Genomic DNA, 19,780 nt, shown 5'->3' with positions numbered 1-19,780 from the left:
TCTTGATCAAGAGCAGGAAAAATGGGTGCCCTTGTTCTTGGATTTTTTCTTGTTCTACTGTTTAACATCCGTTAGTATCCAGCAGACTTCTTGATTTTGTGGAGTGAGTCAAGTGAAAAATGGATTGGCATGAGAAAATGATCTAGAAGTCATTCTTTCCAGTAGCTTCTGTTCCCATATATGGTGTAGCTCAACCTTTAACCATTTTCTAGACCTTGGGGTTTTTTATTGTGCCCCCCAACCCCTCAGCTTTTGTCAAGTTGTTGGGGACTCACAGCTCTTTATTGCATGAGGTATATTATTGCTGTCACTTACATTGTCAGGGCTGGAACTGTTCACTTAATTGCTATCCTTGTTCTCTTAGGGCAAACAGTACTTGAGCCATTATCACAATACAAATGGTGGCAATACTTGGAAAATGATTAAACACGGGAGGTTCCAATCTGAAAATCAGGAAAACCAAATTGCCTGCAGGCATAAGTCACTAGGGCTGTGTCTGAAGTTTGACTAAAAAGCAGCTTTAAGTTGGAGAGGGATCATTGAAGAGCTGTACTTTCCCTTAGTTATGTTGTGTAATTCAAGGTTGGGGTTACCAATCTTCCCACAATGAAGATGTGGGTAAATGAGTACAACATTCGATCTGAGATTTTGTCGACGGGTTTGGGAACCGACAATCCTGAACATATAGGAGAAATTCAGAAGTTGTGCAGACAGATACCAGTTTTGGATCATGCAGAGAGCTTGGAACATTTGTAAGTGTTTGCAGTTTTTTTTTTTCAGCATGTACTTTATTAAGAGAAAAATCCTATTTAACTGAATATAATTAATATTACTGACAGTGACTTTGAATGCAGAAACAGTTGTGTCTGTAATGTGTCTACTTCCCATTAACTATTGTTTAGCCCTGTAACCACAAGGAGAAGCAAATTGTAAGTCCAGAAAATGTTAACCTAGAATTTGATGCAGACAGGCAAGTTAGTAATAAAAGTATAGAGTCCAAGTTGAGATTCTGTAACCGTTTATGCTGCGCAGTAGCTGGTTTGGATGCTTAGTAGTCATTAAGCATCTGGTATCTCAGGCAAAACCTGTTTGCATTTATTCCTTTCTCCTGGGAAAGGAGGGTTGGGAACCTCTGTGTCATTGCCAAAGCATGTAATGCTGGGGACCAGACAACTTCATTGTGATGCTGTGTTCAGCTGCCTGGATCTTTTTTTTTTTCACAGACGCACCAGGCCTGAGACTGCTGTTGAAAAATTTGGAACTTCAGTACAGGCTTTGTTAGAAAGGTACAAGTTCAAGTAAGGGGAGGCAAAGGGGAAGCTGACTGTTAATTGTGGGTTTTCTTTTAAAACTGCTTTGTCCTGTGTTCAGAAGCACAAAAGAGGACACAGCTGGTCTAGAGGAGGCATCCAGTCCACAGGAGACATTGATACAGGAAAATGCTACTGAAAGTGCTAACGGTTCTGTGACTCCTCCAAGCAGTAAGCCTTCCATCATTTCCAGAAGTTTTCAGACATGAAGTCAAGTTAGGTGTTTGATATCAACCTAACAGTCATCCTGGCAGCTGCAGACTGCTCTGGGTGTACAGAGCAGTACCATGTGGATGTTGGCAGTCAGCCAGAGCTGCCTTGCAGTGAGCAGTCAGGAGATGCTGTGAGAGTGACTCTTGCTACTATAACTGTGTGGCTGTTAGGGGAATGATCTGTCCTACAGACACTCGGAGCTCTTTGGCTCTGAGTGGAACATGTAAGCAGGAAGTCTCTGCTGTAGAGAGGACAAGAGCTCTGCTGTCCTAGGCCACAGCATTTAAGGGAGTTGAAATCTCTTGAAATAATGTTGTTCTCAGAGAGGGTATTTCTTCCCCAAGATTGAGGATGGCAGAAAATGGTGTTTCCCCCTCCATTTCTTTCTAATCTAACCTCAAGGAAACACTTAATATTCTGTCAGTAGAGGTTTAGAAATGCTTAGGCATAGCAGGGGGACAGGATTACCTGCTAGCAGCTGACACATGAGTTTGCAGCAGTGGAAGGTGAAGAAGTTGTAGCAGATAAAAAGGCTGGAGTGCTTATTGTAGAAGGCTTTTTTTTCCTGGTAATAGTCACACTAATGCCCTGTTTCAAGCTGTGGTGTTGACACCAGTATTAGTCATTTCTTCCCTGGAACTCCCCACTAATTCCCAAAATTAGATGTTTCAGGTGTCAGATGAATAATGTTTTGAAACTGGAGAAAACTTCTACCTGGCCTGGAAAACAGCATGTTTGGTTAGGTTTTTTTAAATCTTCTAACATCAAATAACTATAGTATTCTTGATAATTAAAAATTTTAGTTGAATTACTAACTTGATGGATGATGAAATCATCCAGGATAGGAAGTACACAATATAAAGGACAAAGACTGTAATTTGATTGCTAGCAAGTTATTTTATGGTGGTATAGGGGAGTTCTGGAAATACCTGGTTTCTGTATAGCAAAGTATAAAAGATGTTTCTGGATGTCTTCCTTTTAGATAATGTTCTAACAAAAGAAGCTGAAGACTCTACTGTGCATCAGCAGAAGGGGTGAGAAAATAGTGATCTGTTCCCATCTTGCTTTTATGTGAGCTGCCAAAGAGGATTGTTCTGTCTCTGTGGTCAGCTGAGAAGCTCCCTTTGTCTGTCAGAGGTTTTTGCTGTTTTGCTGTTAGCTTTTCCTTTGGCACTTCAAGGGCAGAGTATGGTGGCATCTTGAAGTGAGGCAGTAGGTGTGGTTCCTGTGGGTATCACAGTCAGTGGAGCATGTCTCCCCATGGAACTTGTAGATGTGCTCCTCCAAGGACTTGGAATGTGGTGTTTTTGTAGGAAGCTTGACTGGTATGCCATCACCTGCTTCTTTGGCACTGCTGCTGTTGTCAGGTCTGCATGGCCCTTGGCTGAGTTGTGGCAAATTCTGGCTCTATGTGAGGAGCTTGGATAAACCAGTGGTTTTCTGCTTTGGAAAATACCTGTTAAATCAACTTTCTTTCAGCTATCATCCACAAATCAAGTGGTTTCAAGATAATGTGACTGTGACACTGAAGGTACAAATACTGAGGGCAGCTGACAGTAAATGTGAGTTCTATAGAGAGAAGGTGACTTTCAGGTAGGTTTAAGAAACTTAAGTATAATCAGCAAAGTGTCTTCGTTTGAATTTAATTTTTTTAAAACTTACTGTATATTGCAGTGCTTATTCAGAAGGCAAACTTTATGTGGCTGACCTGGAGTTGTATGAGTCAGTAATTGCAGAGACGTGCACATGTTTGATTAAGGATACAGAGGCTGTGATTTTACTGGTAAAAGAGAAAAAAGGAATGTGGTGCAAATTACTGAAGAACAAGGTGAAGTGAAAATTAATTTGAGAGTTTCTGAATGTTTTGAACATGTTTGATGTCCATTGGAGTAATATTTCAAACAATGTTTTTGTCAACAGAATGTTCACGTGACCTTAGATTTTGAACATTGGGAAGAATCTGAAGATGGAAGGCCTTTTACAGTTGGTAAGGATTGAATGAGTTTTATTTATAGTACATAAAATTATTAGCATTCCTCTTTTTGCATTGGCTTTGTCTGAAATGCTCGTTTATTTCAGTAGGTTGCTCACATTCTCACATTGAAGAGAGCTCACATTGAAAAGAGCTGAGAGGACCTCTAAAGCAAACTAGAGACTAGACTTTTCTATCAGCTTAGCACAGACTAAGGGCAGATTCAGGTGGTTCTGAGTATTTTGGTCTAGTTTGTAGTCAAAAGCATTGGGGTTTGCTGGGTTGGGTCTTTTAATAGGGCCATGTATTTGTTCTGGAGCTCATTTTTTCCTGGTTTATAAATGTTACACTTTATTAATCACTTCCAGGTCCTGCAAGACCTGGAAGCTACCCTCCTGCAGGATCTGAGGACTGGTTTGAGTCCTCAGAAGACAGCGATACAGAAAGTGATGAATAATTGGGAAGTGAAATGCCTTTCCCCTCTGATAAGACTTGTATTATTGCTAATTGTTAATTAAACAGTTAGTAGTTGTTGATTGTTGAGTTGATAGTTGATGTAATTGTGGCTTGTTCATGTAATTGTTAATTAAAAACATTAGTGCCCTTAGAACCTGACTGCAACTCTCCTTAATTATAACCTTCACCTGAGAACAGGTACTGGCAAAGCTGTACCTGCTGTAAGGACATTTAAGAGCTGATGTAATCTGTATTTTAGTCTTGCTCTGCATCCTGATGACAACAGAAATCACCTACCTGAGAAAAACAGCTGCAGACCAGATGTTTTCCTTTGCTTGTTTTGTTCTTCTTTGACGTGTTTAATACCTAAATACAGTGTTTGGTTTTTTGGCTTTTTGTTTTGCTGGTAGATTAGTATCTGATGGGTTATTTAAGAGGTGTAAATTACTTCTAGTTTCTGTTTAGAAAACAAGGCCTATTCTGTGAAATAGAAGGAAAAAGTGGGTTTAGCCATACATACTTGGCAGCTGAAAGCACCAGTGTATAGAACAGTGTAAAAATACAAGCAGTATGTCCAAGAATATTCTTCCTCCCTCAAGCAGTTTTTGATCAGGGTTTTCATGAGGAAGAGATTTCCTGCGGACTTGCGTAAGTGTAGTTGCATTTTGAAACGTGTTCTGTGAGCTTTTTCCATTATCCTGCACTAAGGAATTCATGATTTTCCTGTGTTTTGAAGCCTTCCCTCATGAGGGCATTGGGTACCCCAGTGGGTCCCTCGAGGAGTGGGTGGAGGAGCAGGTGAAAGAAAAAAGGAGGTTGCAGCCCCAAAATGCCTGACAGGTCATAGGACATGTAAAAAAACCCTAAAGGTTTTCATTTTTATATATAACTATATAAAAATTTATTTCAAAATAGCTCCTCCTCCATTATTGTATATGTGGGTTTAGAATAGTCAACGCTTCTTACACCCATCGGGTTTGAAAACACAACTTTAGTACAATAAAGTGCTTGACACTGCAAGAAGAAAAGATCCCTTTGTGTGCATTGAAAGCACTTGCGGTGCTCTGGGTGTTCTGAGGCTCCTGCGGCCTGTGTCAGAGCTAGCAAAGCTGGGGCTGCCGCCTGCTGGTGCTGCCCGGTTCTGCGTGCTGCGGGGCCGCGGGCCCGGGGCTGTACGGCCCGCCTCGGGGCTCCGGGCCCCCCATGCGGCTCCGGGCCCCGTGCAGGCCGCGGGCGGGGCAGGGTCCTCAGTCACTCGCCGGGGCTGGTGCTGGCTGTGTCCGCATGTCGCCGGCGCTGCCTGAGCCTCCTCCCCTGCTCCAGCCCGGTGTCCTCAGCCGGCCCAGCCCTGTGGTGACACGGGCATGTCGCGTGGTCTCGGGTGTCCGGCAGCTCCTGGGCCGGCGGAGCTTTTGGAGGTAAACTTCTGGGGTTTGTGAGTTTTCCTGACATCACCCAGCCCCAGCCTTTTCAAGGTCCCCAGTTCCGTGGTTGCTATATCCCGGTCCCCCCTCTAAGTGCTCTCCACATCTCCCACAGCTGTCTCTGGCCCTTGGCTCCCCGCTAAGCCGGGACATCCCCGCGGTCCCTGGCAGCACACGCAAGGCCTCAGTCCCAAACTTGGGGCATTGTGTGCACACAGACGGGCAGCGGTGCTGTCACAGCAGCCATTGTGACATGGTGAGCCAAGGCAGCGTTCAAAGGGTGCTGGGTGGCAGCGCGGCCTGCAGTGGTGACGGGGGGCTGCCGAGGAAGGCGCTTGCCCAGGGCTGCTGAGGGAGGAGGGCATTGCCGGGGCTCGGAGCCTCGCACTGTCCTGCTGCTCCCTCTGGCTCGGCAGAGGCTCTCCAAGCGCTCGCAACCGCCCTGGCCCATTTGGCGATGGTGCAGCAGGACCTCGCCTGGGGGGGATCGCCTTGCATCATGGCCTTGGAGAGGGAGAGCCGCTCCCACTTTGGGCCCATCCGGACCCGGCACCTCCTGCGGCAGGAGCGGCGGGAGAAGAAGCCCTACAGCCGTCCAAAAACGCACCGCAGGACCAGCCGTGTGCCAGCCCCAAGGCTGGGCCCCTCTCACCCAGTACAGTAAAGTCCTCTCATCTGCACTGGGTGATCCCACTCTCATTTGTCAGCCATCCTCCTCTGCCTTTCTCGAGGGCAGTTCTAGGGCATGAGAGCAGTGGATTCTCTTCTTCTCTGGAACTGACAGTGCCTTTTCTCAACTGGCTGGACTGGGGAACCTGGGTGGAGGACAGGGCTCAGCCTCCGCCTGCTGGGCAGTGCTGCTAGCTTTGGGGTGCTTCCTGGCCTGGGGCAAGCTGCCTGGTTCAGTGATGTGGTTCTTCCTGGACGTGCAGGGCTGTTGATGGGTGTAAGATGTGTCTCTGGGCTTGGGGTGTGTACGGGTTTGGAGATAACTAACAGGTTTTGGGGATGTGCCTGGGTGTGGTGGTTGCTGCCAATTAGGGGGGAAACTTCAGGGTTTGGGTATGTTTCTTCGTGTGTCAGATGCATGTTGCATGGTTTGGGTGTTGCTGTCATGTGTGGGGTGCATTTGGTTTTGGGGTTCATTCCTGGATTTGGGTGATTCAGACAAGGTCTACGGGTTATGTCTGGTTTGGGGATGCTCCTGGAAGCTGTTAAAAGGCTCTGATGCAGTAGAAGCCAGTCCCTGCAGGTGCACCAGCCAGTGCATCCCATGAGGTGCTGGGCACACTGTGCTCTCTGGATGGTGTTCCAGCAGCTCACCTTCCCAGGCATCCCTGAGGAGAGCTGGGCTGCTGCCCCCGGGGGTTCTGAACTTGCCTGCTCTGAGGTGAATTAGTGCCTTTCACTCCTGGAGTGCCTTGGGGTAGTGCCCACCTCACTGTCCGCTCTGCCTCGGCAGATAATGGGGTGTTTCTGACCACAGTTCAATGCCCTTAGACCCTCATTGGGGTCTCTGTTGAGCTCTCAGAGCCACTGCCCTGACTTTCCGTCCTGCTGCTGGTTTGCTTTTCCTAGTGCAGCTGAAGCTCAGGAGGTTTTCTGCAGCGGAATTCCTGTAGTGCCAGGCAAGGTCTCAGACATTTCCTACTGTCACCTCAGTTCACCTTTCACTGTCAGCAAGCACTGAATTGGCACAGTCTGGGCTCCTCGGCTCTGGGATATTCTTGCAACTTGTTTGTAACTTTTTTTTTAGCACTTTAGACACTTTGGAAATCCTCCTGTGGGAGGTATCTCATACATGGTAAAACTGGTTTGAGAATGTGGATCTTGAGGGCTAGAAGCAATCTGATAGCAGCCTGTCTGTACCCTTCGTATTTCAATTGTTTAACAAACCGTTTTCATTCATTTTGATTTTCAAAATCTCTTCAGCAGATGCCCAGCCTACAGTGCAGAATGCTTTGCTTTATGACACATTTCTCTTTGAAGATAATAATTTACATTTATGAAAATACTCTGGAAAAAAACATACAACTTCTTTTACAAATCCACCAAATGATAAAGAAATTACAACAGAGAAATGGCATAATATTTGTTTCATATTATCAGAATTTCTCCCTTCCTCTCAAAAACCCTAATGCACTTAGGGTTACCAATTAACACAACCAGACTTAAGACTACTACAAGTTTTCCTGTAACCATTTAGAAGAGGTGTCAGGGTTTATCTGAGATGATTTTCTGCTTGCCATCTGCTTTCAAGACTGCAGCTGGAGGTTGGGCAGTGGTGTCACAGCAGCCTCAGCTGTGTGTCCAGAGTTTGGCTTTACTACCCACTGACAACACAAAACCCTATCAAATCTCAGGCTGGAGCAGTGTTGAGACAAAATCAGGTAACATAGCATGGGATGTGTGTGACAGCTCCATATCCTGGGGAATTGGTAGAATCCTGGTGAATTTTCTTTACTACTACAAAGAAAAACAATATTTCTGATAAATTCTACAAAAATACTTTATTGGAGTTTTTATTTTTCCTCAGGCTGACTGCTGAATTATGTCAGGGAAAACAAGACTTATTAAAGTCAGAGAAGTTAGTGCAGTATGGACTGCAGTAAACTTATTTTTAATTACTCTGGAAAATCTTGACCTGGTTCTGATTTTGCTATTAACAATTAACATAGTGGCATTTTACTTGTGAGGGATTTGAATCCACCTTGTATTTTCAAATAATTTAAGTAATGCATTTGCATAAAGAAGTACCATAGGTCATTCTATAGCCCCTCTTATTTCCCTTTCAATTGCTGTCCACTGTTTATCTGTTGATCTTGCTTTTTTTATGTCTCTCTCTGAATCTGTCATGCCAGTGAAGCACATCACATCCATTTTGCAGCCATGGCTTTGTTTCCTTGGTAAGACTGTGGGAATTCTTCCCCTATGCATGTTTCCTACAATTCAGTGGACTGTTTTATGGACCTCTAGCTAATTCTTGTTCTGCCTGAAAATCAGTTTGAATTCAGTAAGAGACTACCATTACATTAATTTACATTCCTGATATTTGCTGATCCTGTAATTCAGTAACAAAAAAACAGTCACAGTTGCCTAATCTATTAAGTTAATTTTAAGATGATCTAATTAAAAAAAAAAAGCATTTATCGAAGTGCAAATTAAAGGCTGCAATGGATTTCATTTCAGCTGGTACATAATGACCTGGAAAACACAGTGCGTTGGTAAGTGTCTTTCAGACAAAAAAATTCCAGTGGCTAGAATATCATGCTGGCACCAAGGAGCTGGACTTTCAAAAGGGCTCAGTTATTGAGTGTTGAGCACTGTTGGACCTTGGGTCTTGGGTCTGAATATACTCCTTAAAACTTGGTCATGAGTTGCCTTGAAGGTCTTGCTTTGACTGCACACAATGTTTGATTTAAGGTGTTGACCTTTTCTTACTGAATGAGAATATATATATTCTGTGGGTTTGAAGAAGGACCAAAGGGAGAGTTACTTCCAAAAATAGTCTGTGCTTGTGCAGCCTTTAAAAATGAAAAATAGATCATTTAAGAGTAATGGCTAACAATGTGCTCTCATTACTCATTTTTAAATTGCTTTTCTTGGCACCAACATTTCTATGCTGGACCCCCTATTCCACAGTTGGGAAGAATCCAGCATTTTAACTCTTTGATCAAACTCATAAAACTCTTCACAATTATTCTGTCTTTGATGGTAACAAGAAACTCCCAAAGTATGTTAATAAATATCCAAACACACACTTTTGTGGCCCTAAGCTACACAGAATCCTTTAATGGGGATCCTCTGCTACAAATATTCAGTGAGTAGCTGGAATACACAAATGTAGCATTGTAAGAGTGTTAAAAAGCAGATCTCAGCCCTCTCAGCTAAAGATCATATTCCTGAATGTTTTTCACATGATTCATTAGCTCCTAACATCAAGTGTCATCCTTTTGGGAGAAGAGCTTGGTAAGGCACTATTTAATTTTTCCTCAATAAAAGTCAGCTGTGTCTTGATCTTACAGAAGAATGAGGACCCAGCCTTGTTTCATCACACAAGAGGGAAGCAGAGATGTCTGTGGGGTGTAAATGCTCTGCCAAGCAGGGGAGTAGCAAGAACCACAGGTAAGAGAAGCAGAGGTTCTTAACTGCAGTAAAATTTACTGTACCATGACAAAAAGAAGGTATTAAAATCACCTTTTAATACTACCTGGTTGACATGAAAGCTAAGAAAGCTAAGGGACACTTGTGATCAGTTTTCTTTCCTTTTTTTTTTTTTTTTTTTTTTTTTTTTGGTTTGACCACAAAACCAGATAACCCATTCTTCACCCAGTTCTACTAATGAGCTTGAGCTTTTTTCTCTGAGGTTTTGTACCCTGCATAATGGAGAACATCTGTACCTAGAGTAAAGGTTGACATTTCCCTGCTTATTCACCAAAGGCCTTTTTCTCTTCTTTCAATGCAACACTACAAACTCAATGCCTGGGAAAGAAAACTGGCGGGGTCTCCAGAACATTCTGTTCTGATCACCTTCCCTCAATATTTCAGCAGAATTACCCAATTCATATGGTAATCATTTCCTTCTAATCAGTGTTTCCTATGTAACGTTGTTTATTCACTCCTACTTATTCCCACTTGCCAAGAAAGCCAAATGAGACTATTGGGGGCATTTGTCTTTCATGACTCTAAGAACAGATTAATCATGCTGACAGCATGCTAACAAAAGGATGGTTTTAATTAATTAACACTTATAAATAATTTGTTAAAGGTTACAGAGTGCTTAATGTATTCCTTAGTAGACAGTTCTTACATGGAGCAGCCAACCAATAAATTGTTTATAGCTAGAAAAAGCTTTTCTGTTGGGCTTAGGATACTTCTCAACCTTTCTGAAAACCAAGGGCCACCTACTATCCTGAGCAAAATGCTGATTGCCTAGTCTTGTGGAAATGGAGTATTTTGTACCTCATTGCCATAATGTGTTTCTTATGAGTTTATTATATTTTCATTATTCACACATATCATATCTCTTTTTATTTTGCCTTGATTGTTTGGTCATGTGCATAGGATTGATTTTTTGAAAGGGGACAGACCATTTTGCAGCCTACTTGGTGGTGTCTGGCAAATCATCAGAGTTCAGGTCAAGGAATAGTGGTTTATGGTATGCACTACTCAGGTAGGTGCTATTAGCAACTTCTTTGTTAACTCTTCCTAGAAGTGCCCTCATGGACTTAGGTTGTAGTTATTAACATTGCTGAACAGCTGCATATACACACATGTGAGCAGGTACAGTTTATATTTATGAAGAAACCATCTGATTTTATTTTAACAGTAGAAGAATTTGAAGTTTCATAGGGTATCTAATGAAGACTGAACAATCTGGATTTAAAATTCTGAAAAAAGGGAGCAAAGCTTGTCCCTGGTGGGCAAGGACTACATCAAGTCTCCTAACGCCCCTGGTATGTTAGCAAGATCCAGTGGATGCTACTTAATTACTATATATTGGCAAATACATTTAATATTTTTTTTATATAAAATTATAGTGCTGTGCAGGCAAAATTCTGGGAAGGTTTTTATGCTTATAAAATTTCTATGAGCCCATTGCCTTCTGTTTATCACAGTGCTTCTACAGCAGAGAATAGAAATGAAAGCAGAAGATGTTTTCTTCATTACCTATCTCTGATCTCAGGAGCTCCATGTGCATTCCAGGATTCCGCAGTGTAATCTGGGCTGATCCCAAGAACTCAGCTGGATCCTCCAGAAGAACCATCCACTGTCACAGAGTTTTTATAAGCAGTCTCAAGATGATAAATGTTTTCTTACGGGATCACCCAGAAAGTATTATTTAAAAATGAGATTTTTATGTGATAATTTTACACCTTGTAGGGAAACTCCATGAAGTGGCTCATGTTCTTTACAATGGGTTCCCCAGAAAAACAGCCAATGAAAATGTAGTCCTGTGCCAGTTAAACAAGGTGAATTTTCAGTTTGACTGTAGCTGTAGGGATATGCTGAGATATACTGGTTTATTTCAGGGGTTAAGAAGCCATACAGACTTTAAATCATGTACAAATATAGGTAACAAAATTTTTACCCCAACCTTGGCAAATGCTGGTAGATTTTGAAAGAAAATTTTATATATCTGGGCCCTTTTTGCTGTTCTATTACAACTCAGGAGTAAAAGAGAATTCAGAATCAGGTTATTTTACAAATACATTAAGTGTTGGAAAATTAATTTAAATAAAACACATTGCAGATGCCTTGAGTAGTTAGATCTTATACAGCTTTTGGGCTGTATTACTCAGCAGGGATCCAGATTTTATCCTGTGGCCTGTAAGTACAATAGTAGGAAAAAAGTGCCCTTTTTGAATCCTCAAGAAAACTCCTAGGAAGGAATGGCCTTCACATACATAAGCTGTCAAAAATACTACAACAGTTAAATACTGGTAATTGCAAATTTATTGCATAATTTAAGAAAACCTTGCACATTTAATAGATAAGGAATAGGAATTATCCTCCAAGCTGCAATATATTTAAATATTTAAACAAAATGAGAGAAACTGCTATTTATGACATGAAGACAAATCTCTATTGTGAAGTTCAGAACAGCCAAAATCAGCCAGCACATTTTGCTTCACTTTCAAATGTTAGGTGTTAAATTGGAACATTTGCATGTGCAACACTCAGGAGAGTGCCCCTGGGGTGTGATGCCCTTCCCATGGGAAGAGGTGGGTGAGTGGGAATGCTGTGCCAGGAAGGAGCTCCTGTCTCCCTTCCGGAGCTTTCAGGAGCTCTCTGTGAATAGCAGAGCTGTCTGAGCCTGCAGAAGACATGGCTTAGCACAGCTTTACACAGCAGTGTGATCCAGTCCCAAACTGGCTTCTTCTATGGGAATGTTCCAAATGACATCTAATATTTAACCATAATTGAGACATTTAGAGGCAAACATGTCTAGACTAACTGATGTTTTGAAACAGCTAGTCTCCCTTTTTTCTAGCAATGTGTCACTGTGAACTGCATGTAGTTAAATAATTACCATCAGATTTTTCTCTTTCATTCAGCATTCTTAACCCATAGGTAAAACTCTTGGCCACGAATTAATCCAATTAGACTCTGTAAAGCATGATGGTTGTTTTTCACAGGAGCTCACATAATCCCAAAGTCTCTCTTAAGCTTTAGAACTGAGAGGATCCTTACTGCTCATATTGGAAAAGGTTACCATGCAGCAGTATTTTCTAATCAAAGTACAGAAATAGGAGGTGAAATCCAGCAACCCAAAGGGTAGGCTGAAGTAATATGCCAAAATATGATACAATGTAGGCCGAAACATAATATGTATTCCTGTACATAATGAGAGCACTCACTAAACATTTTTAGCATATGAATAGAAAATAAATTAAAAGAGAAAACTTGTGTTTCAGGAAAGAGTGAGTTCAAGGCAGGAGAGGGATAGTTTTAACTCGCCACTCTCTAAGTGGGAGGTGTTTTTAAGCAAAAGTGTGTGTTGATAACCCGAAACCTGGCCATGATCTTTTGTGTATGTAATTACGGGATCAGGAATTCACAAACGTATCTCTTGGCAGTGCGGCAGACTTCATCCACCCACTTGCCCTGGGATGACTGAGACAAAAAGACACAGTTTTCACGTTTGCCCCCGTTGGGCTGGGCACGGTCCCAGTTGAAGTACTGCAGAGCCATGCCATTGACATCAACAAACCTGCCTTCATTGACCATGTCAGTGACACCCAGCCAGAACTCGGACACAGCGGGCACACTTTTCTTGCCATAATCCCGAAGGATGTTTGTCTCCTCGTTATTCCTCGGAATAGCCAGTGTCCCCCCCTTGGCTATGCAGTCTTCATTGGCTTCATGGAAATGTTTGGTGCCTTCTGACATGAGATAGCACTTCTTGTGGGCCTTGGTCCCACGAAGACACACTGTGAACAGACAGAAGTTTGCATGTTCAGTACAAGTGTGGGCCTCAGCTTTCAGTAATGGTTGTCCAAATGATAATTTTCCAAAAGCACGTTGAAACTTGAGTAGACAAATCCTTCTGCAAGTGAAAGGCTCTTGACTCCACAGACTGGGTCTGAAATCGGAGTAAAGTCAGACTTACCTGCTGGTGCTCCAGTTCATGTAGGACCCTGTGTGCAGCCAGCACATCAGCATGCCTTTGGGAACATACTGCTAAAATATAACCCAGGCCTGTTCTTAGTGCCCCTTTTAGCAAATAGTCCTGCTTTCATGCTTTTCTACCTTATTTCAACAGTCTTGAAACTGATGGAATGGATGAGGTGTGGATGTTTGTTTTGTTGCCAGGCATAAGTTGGTTATCAGGAAATCTTTATTTGGCTTTATAGTGGACACAGATCTAAATGTCTTTTAATATTGGTGATATTTAAGTAAAGTAAATTTTTACATCTTATCTAAGCTCAGTTTCCAGCAAGCAAAGGCAGGACAGAAATGTGCTGTATTAAATGGGTCCTACTGACCAGGAAAATACTGATTTGAAACTCGTAATACCGATGTCTGAGTGATTAATAAAAGTGTAATTCTGCTTGTAGAAGATTACATATTCACCTCCTTTAGCATTAATTTATTTTCTTTCCAGCAAAGTCTCCTCTTTCAAACTCTAAATCCAGATGAGGTAAAGTGACTTCAATCTATAAATGATTTAAAAAGGTGTACACTTATTACTGAGCTTACAGGACAGTCTGGACCCAACCTTCTAAACATTTGAATTTTTAAATATGTTTACTTTTACTTCTGCTAGGGAAGTCTTGATATAAAGTCCAAATGGACCAGAGGGTTAACTTGGCAGCTGTTCTGTCACTGGAATTGCCTTGCAGAGCTGCTGCTGGGTTTCTTCCAGCCCAAGGTCTGTGGGGGCAGGAATACAGGAGGGAATCCTTAAACTTTGCCTTCCAGCTCTCCTAATGCAGGTTTGTGAAAAACTGATTCTTCCAAGAAAAATAATGATGGCAAGATGAGCCCTTCTTTGTGGAGTGTTTCCTCTGAGCTGAGGAAGGTACCAAAGGCCTGGAATAGACTCCTGCGACAATTATTTCTAGAATCCTGCATATTATTACTTGCAAATTATTTCATTTATTGCTTAAGTTCATCTTGTACTTCTGTACATCTTCTGTCTTGATATTTTCTATAATCTGGTTTTAATTCCTGTCATCTGTTCTTGTAAAAAAATAATTATCTCTCTGGTTAACAGAATATGGAAGTCTTTGGACCACATCCTATGTCTCAAGTTTTTAGTATTTGCAGTTGTAGTATTCACTGCATTCCTTAGCTACATTTTCAGAGTCATAATTTCCTATTAGAGTTTAATCTTCAAATTTTAACCCTTCCAATGGCCAAAGTAATGAACCTATTTGTTAAATGTTGAACACTTTAACAAACTTATATTTATGATAAAGATCAGAGAGACTTTACTTCAGCAATGCTGCAGCAATGATAAGGACCAGATGTCTTTAGGGAGAAAGTATGTGCTGCAAAATGGTGTGTGGCAGCATTTTACATTTCACTCTATGTAGAAAGGAGGCCCAGGAAGTTCAAGCAAAAGAAGAAATCAGATTTTTAAGGTGTGTCCTGGAAATGTCCATAAGCTAAAAATGGAGCTCCTTTTTTCAGTTGTTACAGGACATTAACAACGACACGTCAGAGCTAGGAGGGTGATAGGTGTCTTTTTGCCAAATATGGATTCCAGTTACACAGTGTGGTTTATAAATTTAGAATAAAGCTCAAAATAAGTTTCGAGGAGAGAAAGTCTCCCAGTTCTGGTTTAATTTCTAAGCCACTGCATGCTTCCTCTCAAGCTCCTTCTGGAAGCAACACAAGAATTACTTTTAAACAAGAGTTACTTGTCTAGCACAGGATCCCTCTTTTAAGAAACTTCTAAAGCCTTCTTATAAGACATTTGAAATAAAAATACTTTGTAAAGCCCAAAAAGCTGTATGTAACCCAAGACACAAAACTGAATAACCAGATATTGCCATTCCTAAGGAAAATATGTTCTGTTTCATGAGAATGATGTCATTTCCTCTGTAATGTCCTCTTGTACATGTTTAAATGCCAGGTTTTGTGTCAACAGCTGTGAAAAAGCACAACTGTCTAGTAGGGACATGTGTATTTACCCTTGTTATTTTGTTTGGAAATTTACATCTGGTTATTTCAGTACTTAAAGGACTCTGCACATTAGTCCAGAATATTTCTGAACTCACAGTGGATATAACTTTGAAGTTTTATGGCAACATACACATTTGAATATATGTTCATATCAAAGCTGGGCACTTAAATCTCTGGCCACCTAAACTCTCAGACCCAAGAACCCTCATTGTGCTGCCTTTGATGACACAAAGCTCAGAACTTGAAATTGTGCATAGCAAAGACAAAAGTAGTTCTTGCTCTCAGTGAAGAATCACCACTCATTCCCTGTTAGCTGAGACCTGATTTTACTTGAATGCTTCCTTCAATACTTGTTTGTCTCAAAAAGCTATGGAACGCCATGGCTTTATGGAGCTGTGATCCTCAGTCATAAAATCCCATTAAAGAGAGGGATGGGAGTGAAGAAGAGAGGCAGTGAGAACTTTCGGAAATGACTGACCAGCACAAGCTGCTTTACCTGTCTGGAGTGCTTGTATTTCCTTCAGAGCATTTACTTCTCGCCACAGTTTGTCAATCTGGGTCTTCAGGTCATCTTTTTCTTACACAAAAAGAATATACAGAAATTAACAGATATGCACACAGTAGAACAATTAAAAATCACATGTTAAAAGCTGTTTCAAAATATCATGGGTTGCTGCATTGCTTAGATGCATTTTGATTATTTTCAAAGATTTGTCCTTAATGAAAACATTCCTCTAGATTTCCTATAAAAACACAAGGAACACATCTTTACCTTTCCTTCTCATATTTTATCATGGATGTTGCCTTAAAAACTGTTTGAAAATCATGGGTTGTTGCAGCTGATCATTATTTAGTGATCTGGCATCTATTTTACAGAAAATGTCCTTTTTTTCTTTTGAACCTGTACACTCTGGTGTATGGACATGACATACAAAAAATAGGAAGACACAAGTTGTTTTTCTTTAAAGAAATGTTATTTCTGTGAGCATGAAAGTTTCACAGAACTCTTGTTTTAGCACAGGGAGGAGCAACAACCAGACGTCTGAATGTCAAGATGTGCTGGCTGAACTGCAGTCTCTACTTCCCAGGATCAGCCTTCCTCTGTCCCTCAGTACAGAGAGGGCCTGGGTACTTGAGTCACGCAAAATCACTCTGAATCAGTATTTGTAGCACTTAAAAAAGCACCAAGAATATGATGGGACAAGAAAAGAAGGTAATTTGCACATAACTCCATTTTCATGTCTTTTTTTTTAAAAAAAAAAGCAAAAACCACATTATAATGTCTTTCAGGGCTCCCTGCTTTCCCAAGGCAGAATTCTCTGTTCTCCAGTCAGTGGTACTCTGTGCTGGCACACAAAATGTGTAAGCAGCCTGTGTTTAGGAGCCCTAAGAGATTTAAAACCCTAGAGATCCCAAAGGATGTGTCTACAGCTGTGTGGCTCCAGAGAAGCTCAATCTTCTTGTACAATGATTTTATCAAAGCAACAGCTTTTTAATTAACAGGGGTTCAAATATTTGCCATTAGTGAGCCACCATCATACGTGCTTTTATTAGAAATGTCTTTAAATTAAATATGCAGACATTTCTAAACATTCTGTGGTTTTGTATTTACTCTGTAAGTTTTGCTGTGGGAACTGGTGCTTTATCTTCTCCTGCTAACTCTTTAATGTTGACCTGCTAATTCCACAAAGAGTAGACAGACATTCTGTTAAAATTTGGAAATGGTACAAAAATCTGAACAATAATCCTTGGAGCCTGAATACTTCTGCTTTTTTCCTCCATATACATGAATTTCCATTTTTCTCATCTTAGTCAATATAGCTACATAACTAAGAATGATCAGCCAGAGTCCTCTCTCAGCTGTACCTGTGAGTTCTAAATAATATTCACAGAGGTGAACAGCCAGAACAGAGTGATATATTTGCAGCTGTTATACAGCTCTATTTCCATAATTCATTCCGGCACCTTATTTGTGGCTTTGCTAACTCACATAAAAATACTTAAAAGGCAGCTATAATATAGACTCGAGTGTCCTTTATAAATAAACATTTGTGTAATGTTAGTTTCTGGTTCATGCAATGCTATTTAAAGTACACAGTAAATTTGCATAGTCTATAAGCTTCTATCCCTCCTCCCAGTTCAGACCCAGTACCTTTCACTCTACGTTTGCTGTGCTTCTTGGCTTTGAATTTGGAAGCCTGGCTGACGGTCTGATCCAGCAGTAGTAAGCTTATGAGTAGAAAAATCATAAGTCCAGTTTGTGCCATGTCTCTTTGTAAGACCCTAAGAAGGAGCTTGAAGAGATTCCCTGTAGCAGCTCTGAGAGAGGTCACCCGGACCCATCTCAGCAGGGACTGCCTGAGGTCAGCTTTATAAGGTGTGGTGGCAGGCTTGGCTGGACTCCTTGCCTACGAAATGTGTTTAATGCTTTAGCTGGCTGTAGCATAAGACACCCCCTTGTTCTCACATCCCATCTGAAGCTGCTGTTTCCATTCTGAGCTCAGCTGTACCAGCCCTGAATGCTGCACTGGTTGCCTCACCCGTAAGTGCCACATCTCCTGTATTAACACTGCAGCCAAAACCTATGGAAAACCAGACGGATGCTTGTGCTCTGCCAGCCTCCAGGAGGGGCAGCCAGAAAATTTCCACAAAGTGTCAGAGGCTCGCCCAGCATGGCTCTGCCCCAGGCTGGGTAAGTCATGACAGTGGCCAGCACCTTCCACGGAAGCAAAACCAGGATGCTGCTCCAAATGCAAGCATTGCAACTACAGACCCACACAGAGGATAAATACATTAAAATCACACTATGTGAGGGATGCATTTATTGGCTTATGAAGAGTTAATAAATGCCTGATAGATATATCTGCATTTCTGGTTGAGAGCAGCAATCAGCAGGGTCTAGTCAAAGGAGCAAAAGGTAGCAACGCTCTCCCAAAGGTTCCCACATCCTGACTGTAGGGTCAGAAGAAAAGTAAAACTCAAGGTGCTTGAAGCAGGACAGTGTCTCCCTGGAATCTGGAGAATTCTCTGAGTTTGAATCTCTTTCATTTGCCTTTGGGCTCTATGGACTTCTGTGGGGCTACCTTTAATTGGGATTGCTATATGAAGTAGAACCTCTCTCTGATTTTGGTGACCCAATGAAATTACCACAAAAATATTCCCATCCATCATACTTCTTTTTTCCTTTTCTTTTTCCCCCATTAAAAGAGGGTTTGATTAAAATGTGGACTCCAAAGCCATTGCTGGGTGCTGGTTGGTGCAGTTCATGTCCTTCAGAGCTGTTCTTCCTGACATCCCTTTGCCATCTCTGCCTTGATTACGTTCTGCTCACATTGCTGACATTTTTTGGTTTTTTTTCAGGACTGTTTTATTAAAAGAAAGCTGGGATTTAGGAACATGCTGGTGTACTGCATGAATACTTACTGGCTTTTCCCAACTCCCACTAAAGCACTTCAGTACTTTCAGTGCAAACCACACCTGCCCTGTCTGTCCTGGACACCTTTAAACAACTCCCTGTATTCTCATATTCTGTAACTAGCAAACATCTCTTAACCATTAGCTAAATAAACTTTCCATAAATGCATTCTTATATGATCAAACTTAGTCCCAGCGATCCTTCTCCAAAATATTGAAGTATTAACATACATTGTGTAGGAAAACTTCTGGATCAACATTGCTCAGTCCTCAGAGCTGTTTTGGAGCACAGAACACCAGAGATGGCTGTTGTGCATCCCACCCAGCCAGGACTGCCCAAAAAATCTCACACAGATGCAAATTTCAGTCCATGGTAAATGTGGAAAGGGCTGGCATCCCAACTAGCACACCACAACTGAAATGTGAGCTGGCTGAGAGGAAAATAAGGAGCTTTGCAAGGGTCTAGTTCAAGATTTAATCTGTCCTTTAGGACAAGCTCTAAATTCAGGCTTGATACATACTTGATTCCAATAGTATTGGGGCATCAATATAAGTTAATTAAGGGCAGATGGCTGAATCAATAACTGCCTCCAGTTAGTTTTTCATGAGGTGCCTTCTCAGATATTGTGGAACTGCACATGAAGCTGATCCTGAACCATTGCAGCTTTCAACCTGACAGATTAAACTGTGCTAATTTCAGGTTGCCTTGATAAGGCAGCTGCAAACTCCTGGAGCTGTTTCATGTGGAATTTAACTGTCCCACAGGCTTTGGGAGAGGCTGGAGCAGTAGCTGGGTCAGCAGGCCTTTTAGTGTGCGTGTTCAAGGTACCAGAATGGATTTGTTCCTGCCCCTAGGA

The 19,780-nt window shown here is 41.7% G+C and overlaps 2 protein-coding genes across 23 annotated transcripts in view; one reads left to right on the top strand and one right to left on the bottom strand.

Moving 5' to 3' along the window:
• TDRD12 (tudor domain containing 12) overlaps positions 1-19,780 on the top strand; it is a 70,628-nt gene that overhangs the window by 19,336 nt on the left and 31,512 nt on the right. For 11 of the 22 annotated variants that reach the window (XM_086848134.1, XM_086848136.1, XM_086848124.1 and 8 more), the window contains 8 exons: positions 583-752; positions 1,224-1,286; positions 1,372-1,481; positions 2,506-2,557; positions 3,003-3,116; positions 3,198-3,351; positions 3,444-3,510; positions 3,864-4,102. In XM_086848134.1, the coding sequence (XP_086704260.1) occupies positions 583-752; positions 1,224-1,286; positions 1,372-1,481; positions 2,506-2,557; positions 3,003-3,116; positions 3,198-3,351; positions 3,444-3,510; positions 3,864-3,952 (819 nt within the window). In that variant the 3' untranslated portion in view covers positions 3,953-4,102. Of the gene's footprint in view, positions 1-582; positions 753-1,223; positions 1,287-1,371; positions 1,482-2,505; positions 2,558-3,002; positions 3,117-3,197; positions 3,352-3,443; positions 3,511-3,602; positions 4,103-9,400; positions 9,501-10,439; positions 10,549-10,993; positions 11,348-12,955; positions 13,946-16,525; positions 16,723-16,799; positions 17,100-19,780 lie in introns of those variants that run through there. The other 11 variants (XM_086848125.1, XM_086848135.1, XM_086848132.1 and 8 more) reach the window with 6 other exon arrangements.
• On the bottom strand, positions 12,828-17,776 carry CLEC3A (C-type lectin domain family 3 member A). Its single transcript, XM_023934858.2, has 3 exons — positions 17,662-17,776; positions 16,006-16,086; positions 12,828-13,309 (listed from the first exon to the last, which is right to left on the bottom strand). Exons 1-3 carry the CDS (start codon positions 17,774-17,776, stop codon positions 12,918-12,920), a joined length of 588 nt encoding a protein of 195 aa, XP_023790626.1. The 3' UTR covers positions 12,828-12,917.

Source organism: Cyanistes caeruleus, chromosome 12 (assembly GCF_971803275.1).
Source record: "Cyanistes caeruleus chromosome 12, bCyaCae1.hap1.1, whole genome shotgun sequence".
Lineage (NCBI taxonomy): Eukaryota > Metazoa > Chordata > Aves > Passeriformes > Paridae > Cyanistes > Cyanistes caeruleus.
Note: the sequence above shows the minus strand (reverse complement) of the source record. Positions and strands in the feature narration are given on the sequence as shown.

Coding starts and splice junctions, on each gene's coding strand:
- CLEC3A (XM_023934858.2), bottom strand. CDS start 17,776: ATGGCACAAACTGGACTTATGATTTTTCTACTCATAAGCTTACTACTG. Junction 16,087..17,661: donor CAGCAAACGTAGAGTGAAAG/GTACTGGGTCTG, acceptor TTTTTGTGTAAG/AAAAAGATGACCTGAAGACC. Junction 13,310..16,005: donor AATACAAGCACTCCAGACAG/GTAAAGCAGCTT, acceptor GTCTGTTCACAG/TGTGTCTTCGTGGGACCAAG.